The sequence below is a fragment of the Ailuropoda melanoleuca genome, chromosome 17, assembly GCF_002007445.2.
Source record: "Ailuropoda melanoleuca isolate Jingjing chromosome 17, ASM200744v2, whole genome shotgun sequence".
Classification (NCBI taxonomy): domain Eukaryota; kingdom Metazoa; phylum Chordata; class Mammalia; order Carnivora; family Ursidae; genus Ailuropoda; species Ailuropoda melanoleuca.
The window spans coordinates 5,651,661-5,660,788 of NC_048234.1; the positions used below are offsets into that span (position 1 = coordinate 5,651,661).

Sequence of the window (9,128 nt, forward strand, 5' to 3'; positions counted from 1 at the left end):
GGGATCGGAGCCCCACATCAGGCTCCTCCGCTATGAGCCTGCTTCTTCCTCTCCCACTCCCCCTGCTTGTGTTCCCTCTCTCGCTGGCTGTCTCTGTCAAATAAATAAATAAAATCTTTAAAAAAAAAAAAACTTAAATATTAAAGTGTTATAAGAGGGACAAATTTGTTTTAGGTTGATGGTGAGGACAGTCTTTTTCTATTGATGTTGTTTCTCATTTTGAGCCTGGGCCCTCTTAAAAGCCCTGGATCTTTTTTTCTTGAACTACCGTCTAACCACCTCCATCCCATTCTGTATACGTGGAGGTGCTTGGAAGATGAATTTACGTTTACCCTTCCTACATTTCACGTTGTCAGGTCTACCCCATCATTTTCAATTGTTAAGATTATTTAGAATTTGAGGCCATCTTGTATATAATCAATTATTTCTTAATTCAAGTTACGGGTAGAGATAACGAACATCAGAGACCTGAGTCGTGCTGACGCCACTAGAGGCCCTCCCTCCAGGGAGATATTGTTGGCGTCTGTGTTCATTCCCCAGTATGATTATTGGACGATGTGGCAGGTAGAATTCCAAGAACGTGATCCCCAGTGACCTTTTTCCTTGTATGAGCTCCTCCCCTTTGAGTATGGGGTGGGGGGGGGAGAACCATAGATATGATGCTATCATTCCCATGACAATGTTTTGCTTTATGGCAAAAGGGAAATTATTCAGGGGGACCCAAGGTAATCGTATGAGACCTCGAAAGCAGAGTTTTCTCCTGGCTGAGGGCAGAAGGGGAGATCAGATTTGAAGCATGAGAAAAATGTGACATGCCTTTGTTGATTTGGAAGGCAGAGGGAGCCATATGCAAAGATGGCAGAATGGCCTTCTAGGAGCTAGCCGTCCCCCAGCCAGCAGCAACCAACAAGGACCTCAGTCCTGCAACTGGCAGGAAGTTAATTCTGCCAAGAACTGAAGTGAGCTGGGAGGCAGATTCTTCCCCAGGGTGTCTGGATAAGAGTCCAACCTTGATTTTGGGCTTGTGAGACCCTACATAAAGGAGCCACCTGGACTTCTGACCTAAAAGAGGGAGGTAATTAAGGAGGGTTATTTTAAGCCACTTAGTTTATGGTGATTTCTTACATAGCAGTAGAAAATGAATACAAACCAACTATGATTTCACCAGCTTTCAGATTAGTCAGACCACATTTCTGGGATAGCAACAGGCTATTTATAGCTGAAATCAAGATGCATGGGCTTTGATGTTTTCTTTAAGCTGCCAATTGAATAACTGTATCAAAAAAGAAAAGCTACATTGCATGTATTTGTTACCTTAAAAAATAATACCTTACCCTTGGATTGGCCTTCTCTTTTCAAGCCCCTTCCTATCTCTTGCCTCTTCTTATCCTCACAAAAGCCTGCAGGGGGAGATAAGAATAAGACCTGTAGAAGTCGTTTGCCCAAAGAGAACAAGACTGACTTCCACTTGATGTTAGGAAAGCCTTTCAAACAATTACGACTGGCCCACTGTGGAAAGGGCTGCCTTCTAGAATCATAAACCCTGCCCCGCTGGAGGAAAAGGCTACGTGGTCCTCTTGGAAGGATTTGATGGGAGAGAGCCTGGCTTGGTGAAGAGGCCAGACCCCTGCGGTCTGTCCCAACACGAAAGGGTCTGTGTGCCCAGGAACAACCAGACAAAATCCATACATAGCAATGCTGGGGCCAGTTGGCCAGGTGAGAGCGCCTCCTGCAGGAGTCCTTGCCATTCTCACAGTTGCTATTGGTTTTTTTTGGTTTTTTGGGTGTCTTTTGTTTTTTTGTTTTGTTTTTTCCTTTCTCTTCCTTATGCTATTGGTTTAAAGCAGCGAACATACTGAACTGGGTACACAGCAAAACCGACCTGCTGGGCTCCAGGGACACCTTTTGTAAGCCACCAAGGGTTGCCATCCTGCCGAGTTATACAAACACTTTGCAGTAGAGATGACCTTTGACCTCTGTCTGACTCCAGAGTCCTTGCCTTCAACCACGATAGCATGAGCCATCCTCCTCCATGGGAAACAGGCACAGACTGAAGTGGATGGCTTGATGGTTACAGAGATGAATAAGCCAACAAGAGCCCGGGTGGAATTTTAGAGCAGGAGCCAGTGTCCCTTAAGCCTAGGACAGCCTGCTGGCCGGTGGCCCAAGCATAATGGCAGTCCTCATGCAGAAGAAGGAAACTTGTTTTTCTTTCGGCCCAAGCTAAAGGCCCACTGCCCCTGCCTTAGTTATTTAGAACACCTTAGCCTGCTTCCCTTTCCTGAGCCTTAGACTCCCATCTGTAAATTAAGGGTGTTGGATTACCTGATCTCAGAAATCCCTTCTATCTATAGAGTTCTGTTATTTTGGGAAGAAAAATGTTTGTTTGTGTTTTTGGCGTTTTTTTTGGTACTCCCCCTCCCGCCCACAAGTGCTGCTTCTGCAGATAATCCGAAACTCACAATAAGCTCAAAAAGAGATTGACACCCAGTTCCAAGGAGTTCTTTCCAGAGAGTCTTGAGTTTTCTGGGCAAATTCTGTTTCTGTGAAACCTTGTGCTTCGGGACTTCTGGATTCCTTGAGAGCCTTGCACCTACAGAGAAAAGAGGTCTGGGATTGCCCTCCGGCCAGCAGAGGAGGACAGAGAGGGGATGGGGGAGAGTGGGAGGAGAGCTGGCAGGAAGCTGGGATTCTGCCAGTCCTCCTATCCTTCCTCCTGGGAGGTACAGGGCCGCAGCAGGCCCTGGGTAGTTCTGGAAGAAGCCTGAGGCTGGGAGACGTGGAAGGCACTGGGCCAGTCTGGAGGCAGAACCCAGCCCGCAGGGGCAGCTATGGTTAATGCTGCGTTCTGGCCTCCGTGATGTTCTAGCTCCCTGGGGAACCTGCCTTCCTGCATTTCACATACAAAGGCTGAAATACGAATGGAAGTTTTGCGCTCAATTAAAGGAGAATTCAGGGACTCCCTTCATGTCTTTTCAAACCCATTTTGGTTCTAGTGGAGACACAGTCCCCATCTGGCATGAAGGGCATTAGTCTGGGGTTTCAGATTGAGAAACAGAGTTCGTTTTGGACGCTCCTGGTCCAGCCTGGAGGTGGAGAGCCTATGTATTAATTTTCTGGGTATCAAAAAGTTGGGCAGATGGCATATTTTTAGTGGCTTTCTCGAGGTGTAATTTACAAACCTTGCGGTTCACCCATCACAATTGTGCAACTCAGGGACGCCTGGCTGGTTCTGTTGATGAAGCATGACCCTTGATCTCAGGACTGTAAGTTCAAGCCCACATTGGGTGTAGAGATTACTTAAAATCTTAAAAAAAAAAAAAAACAACAAGGGTACCATTCAATGATTTTTAGTAATTTGTAGAGTTGCATAACCATTACCACCACCCAGTTTCAAACTTGGCCATCACCCTTCCTGTGGTCGATCCCACATCCTCTTTCCGGGCAGCCACTGAGCTGCTCTCTGTCTCTGTGTTTTCCAGACACTGCATCAATGAAATGATACACTGTGTGATATTTTGCATCTGACCTCTTTGACTTAGCATAATGCTTCTAAGGTGCCCCCTTCTTGTAACACATATCTGTACGTATTTCATTCCTTTACATTGTTAAATAGTATTCCGCTGCGTGGATACATCACGTAATTGTTTACCCATCTGCCGTTGATGGACATTTGGGATGTTTCCAGTTTCTTGGCATTAAGAATATTGCTGCTAGAACCATTTCTGTGGAAGTCTTTGAACATAAATGCTCAATTCCCTTGGGTAAAGCCCTGTAAGGGGAATCAGTGAATCACATGGTAAACTTTATGTTTTAGTTTAGTTTTGTTTTTGTGTTTTTTTTTTTTTTGAAGATTCATTTATTTATTTGAGAGAGAGAGTGCGAGCACGGATAAGGGCAGAGGGAGAGAATCCCAAGTAGACAGACTCCCTGCTGACTAGGGACCCTGACTCAGGGCTCAGCCCCACAACCCTGAGGGCATGACCTGAGCTGAGATCAGGAGTCAGATGCCCAACCGACTGAGCCACCCAGGCACCCTGGTAAGCTTTACTTTTAAAGAAACTTCTGAACTGTCTTCCAAAGTAGCTGTACCATTTTCCATCCCCACCAGCCTTGTATGAGGTTCCTAGTTTCCTTGCCAACACTTTTGACTATAGCCGTCCTCGTGGGTGTGTCGTGGTATCTCATTGTGCATTTGGTTCACATCTCCCCAATGACTGGTGGTTTTGAGCATCCTTTTACATGCTTATTACCCAAAGGCACATTTGCAACTAAATGGAAATGTAAGTCCTTTTTAAAAGGCACCAGAAACAAGGGGCACCTGGGTGGCACAGTCAGTTGAGCATCTGACTCTTGGTTTTGGCTCAGGTCCTGATCTCAGGGTTGAGGGGTCGAGCCCCGCGTTGGGCTCTATGCTCAGTGCAGGGTCTGCTTGAGTTTCTCTCTCTCCCTCTCCCTCGCCCCTCCACCCACGCTCTTTCTCTCTCTCTCTCGCAAATGAATAATCTAAAAAATTAAAAATAAGGACCAGAGACAAGCTTAAAGCTGATTTTATTTTACTGTCATTAGGAAAGGTAGTCACAGGAGGGTTAAACAGGTGGAATGATTGATCCCTTCATTCATGAATTTGTTTCATAAATAATTATTGAGGGCCTAACGTGGCTGGAGCTGTGCTAGTCTTTGGAGATGAAACAGTGAATGAGATACGGCCTTCATGTGTCTTGTGACGATCTATATGAACGATGTGTGTGGTTTATTTTGATGGAAGCTGGAGCAGAACAGAGCAGAGGAGGAGCTCACCTGACAGGCATCTGCTCGCTCCCCCAGTGCTGAGCGGTCCAGGAATACTCCTAAGTGGGGGAAATAATATCAAGTATGAGACTCAGGGGGTGAGTATCCACCAGCGAGGCTACCAACTGCCATGTCGCGGAAGGACATGACTCAGGTGGACCAGAAGTGCCGGAGCTGGATGGGAAAGGAGAGAGGGACGGGCGCAGCCCTAATGTGTCTGGGTCTCCTCGTCCATTTGAGTAGCTGTAACAAAATACCACAGACTGGGTAGCTTATAAACAATGGAAATTGATTTCTCACAGTTCTGGAAGCTGGGGAGCCCAAGATCAGGGCACCAGCGTGGTCATGTTCTTGTATGGGCCCCTTTCCCAGCTCATAGCTGCCGTCTTCTCGCCGTGTGCTCTCATGGTGGAAGGAGCAAGGAGTCCCTCCGGAGCCTGTTTCATGGCATTAATCCCATTCATGAGGCTCCCCCTTCATGAGCTAATTGCCTCCCCAAGGCCCCACCTCCCAATACCATAGTCTTTGGGGATTAGGATTTCAACATTGTAAACTGGGGAGCTGGGGCACGCAGACATTCAGAACGTAGCCTGGGCATGGGAGAATAGCTCTCTCTGAAGGCACCTTAGGGCACTGGGGCTGGAGGGTAGGAGAGACAGGCAGTGAGCAGGGGCAAGGTCAGAAAGGGCCTGGCAGCGAGCCATTGATGCCCCCGAGGGAGAGAGAATCACGATCAGATGGTCCTTCAGAGAGTTCTCCCCACAGCACCGTGGGGAACAGATGGGAGAGGGGGCTCTGGCTTTCCTTTACAGAAGCTGTCAGGTCTCCCATGGCCTGGAATCCGAGCTCTGTCTCCCTAGGACCCAGCAGGGCCAGAGCCATTGGTCGGGCCACCTGGGGCCCTGGCAGTGACCTACGCACTCCTGTGTTTGACAGATGCTACATCACCCTCACCCAGTCTCTGCACCTGACCATGAGTGGAGCCCCAGCAGGACCCGCAGGCACAGGCAAGACGGAGACCACCAAGGACCTGGGCCGAGCACTGGGCGTCATGGTGTATGTCTTCAACTGCTCGGAGCAGATGGATTACAAGGTACGCCTCACCTGTGGGAGGGGGTGCTAGGAACTGGGTGGCAGCCCACACTGGGGTCCGGGTTCATTCATGCCACCCTGGCCCAGCTCAGAGGCCCAGACACGGAGGTCTCTGCTGGCTCCGTCCCAGGATCCCTGGAGCTTGTTTACCTCCCTGTAAGCCAGTGAGCCTCATTTTGAGATCTTTTGTCACCTGGACAACGAAGAGTCTGAGCATTTATCCAAAGGCTCGCATTCACTGTTTGACCTAGAACCACAGAAAGGCTCACAAGTGGCTCCCATGAAATCTTCACATAAAAGTGGGCGTGTTCCCAGTATTTCTACAAGGGCAGGTATGACTCCTGAAGGCGACTAGATTAACTTCCACTCCTAACAAGTGATGGCCATGAAGGTCAAGTGCAAGGCCAGTGTTCTTCATTCAGGTGCTCATCATTCTTACTTTGTAAATATATTCCAGGTTCTGTGTCATAGAGAAAAGCAAGAGAAACAAGAGGCCCATAGGTCACTTCTTAGCTAGCAGTATTCTGCTAGATGTCCTATAGATTCTTTTTCTTTCTAAGTGTAATAAGATTGTCTTACTTTCTCATTATTTTTATTTTGTTTTATTGTATTATTTTGGTAAACGATCTTCAGTCCCTTTTGAAACAGGATGGCATGTAAACAAATTTAGAGTGGGGACAAAAATAAAACCATAGCATTAAGGAGATTAAATATTTGTATGTATAAATCATGATATATTGGGTACAAAATAAATTTAATTTAAAAATAATTTTAGAGACTGAGAGCTAACATATAGAACTCTAAATGAGACTCATCTGCAAGTTTAATAATTTCTCTTGTGCAGAACATTTTGCTGTGCAAAGAGTTGCAGAAGCCTAAAGCACCATGTTTGCTCGTAGCAAGCAAACAGAATGAGGGTTCAGACGCCAAACAGCTGTCCTCCTCATATCCTACACAGTCTAAATTTTATCGTGGCTGCTTTTGTTGATGAAAGCATTAAAGTACTATTTCTCTTAAAAAAAAAAAAAATAGGGCACCTGGGTGACTCAGTTAGTTAAGCGTCTGACTCTTGACTTCGGCTCAGGTTGTGATCTCAGGGTCATGGGATCAAGGCACGAGTTGGGGTCCATGGTGGGTGTGGAGCCTGCTTAAGATTCTCTCTTTTCCTCTCTCCCCTGCCCCTGGCCTCATGTGGGCATGTGTGCATACATGGGCGCTCTCTCTAAAAAAAATTTTTAAGTACTATTTCTCTCTAATTCAGGCTAAAAGAAGGAAGTGGGGTTTTTTCCCCCCTACAAACTCAACCTTTAAGGATTAAGTTTCTGTATTTTTTCTATAGTTGAGCAAAGACAGCATTGCTGAATAAATATATTCTCCCCAGAGGGACATTCCAGAGGACATGCTCATTTAGATGTAGGAGACCTGGTGTATTGATTGAAGAAAATCAGCAGGATTTCTTCAAATGTGTGCCTGGCATGCCAAACAGGAATAGATAAGCTGGCCCCATGGCGAGGGGGTCACTAAGGCTATCTTCTCCAATTCTTTCAAAACTTACTGTGGAACCCTGATCCCCCACCAATCCCTCTGAGGGTACAGGATGAGAAGAGGGGTCTATCCATAGTTTGTCTGGAGTGTGCAGAGCTTTGGTGGAGTCTAGTGAAGAGACAGATGAGAGCAAGAACGATAGGGATAACTATAGCAAAACACACTGAAAGGATGGTGATCTCTTTCTAGGCACCAAATATCCTGTGTAACCAACATCCTCACTGAGCTGTTTGCAGACCTCCTCTTCCCTTTGTTGTCCAGCTGTTTAGAATTATTTTCATCATGAAACACTCCCCGGCAATCAAGTTAATTTATTGAGCACCAGCACAGCTCAGCATATGTGTGTGCATCATGAGAGGATGGGTGGGTGGACGGGTGGGTGGATGGCTAGATAGATATATGATACGGATAAATACACTTAGGTAGATGGATAAAGGACAGAGGAGAGAGAGAGAGGAGAGGATGGTAGATAGATAGATGATGGATAGCTAGAGGGACAAAGTATAACCTGGTCTATCTGGAAAGACAAGAGAGATACATGAAATAGTTAGGGGAGATACCAAATAGCACGTAGAATGTGTGGTCTACAAACTCTAATCCCTGGAATACTTCAGAGATGGGAAGAGCACAGAGTATGCTGGTCAGGAACATCCTGGGGGATGTGAGAACCAAGGGGGTGTAAGGTTTGGGTGAGTTCCAAACAGGGCAAATGCCATTTTAATACCGCCTAGCCCATTAAAACGTCAGCTTCAAAGACATGACCAAGTTCTCTGTGAGTCATCAACCTTCCTCCTGCTCCTTGCTCTGACTTCTCCCTTGAGCTGTCCTCACAGGGATTGACTGGGATGAGGAGAGGACGGAGTGAGGGTCAGGAAGAGCTGTCTCGCACTTCACCAGGCATCATTCTGATGGGTCATTCACGACACCCACAGCAACCTTTTTCCGTACCCCCAGAGAATAAGCTATCAATAAATATGGAGCAGAGGCCAAGTGCATTAGAGCGGACTGGGGTACACATTATAGGAGATGGGGGTTCCACAAGGAGGGGAGGGACACAAAGCCATGAAGAGAACATGCCTCAGAAGTGGTGGCCGTCATGAAGACCCTTCAGGCTTCAGGACTCAAGTGGGAGCGTGACGAAAACGGATGGCATCTGAGGAAGACTCCTTGGGGAGCCAGACGAACGGAGGCAGGAAGGGACTGGAAGGAGGGCAAATTTTTGCTAAGAACATCGCAGTTATTCAAACCAGAGAGGGTGAGCCATCATGCTGGGGTAGCATAAATGGAAAAGAAAACATGAGAGACTTTTAACAAACGGAATGATACCTGGTGAACGTGGGGAGGGCTGGGTGGTGAGACGGGGAGAGGCTAAAGAGGAGAGATGGGCTGTAGTCAGGGACCCTCACAATGCCTTCTGCCTCCGTGATCCCACAAAGAGGCATCGGGTAATGGGGCAAACACAGGACAGTGTGGAGACTTGGGGAAAAGGCAAAGTCATGGCTCCCCTCTGTTAATTCTGGTTGGAAAACCCATAAGCCTAGTCACTTCTTCTGGAAACCATTGCAGTTTTAGTGCTAAGGTGTTCTTTATGTCATGGCAGCAGTACCATGCCCCTTGACCTCGATTCAGAGATGCTATTGCTGAAGCAGCAAATGGTTTTGAACCTGAAAGTACCTGGGATTCTTTTGGACCTCTCTGCA

At 47.0% G+C, this 9,128-nt stretch overlaps 1 protein-coding gene across 1 annotated transcript in view; it reads left to right on the top strand.

Annotated features, from left to right (window-relative positions):
* Positions 1-9,128, top strand: part of DNAH9 (dynein axonemal heavy chain 9) — a 1,064,222-nt gene that overhangs the window by 109,367 nt on the left and 945,727 nt on the right. The window contains exon 27 of the mRNA XM_034647281.1: positions 5,728-5,884. Within this exon, the coding sequence (XP_034503172.1) occupies positions 5,728-5,884 (157 nt within the window). The remainder of the gene's footprint in view (positions 1-5,727; positions 5,885-9,128) is intronic.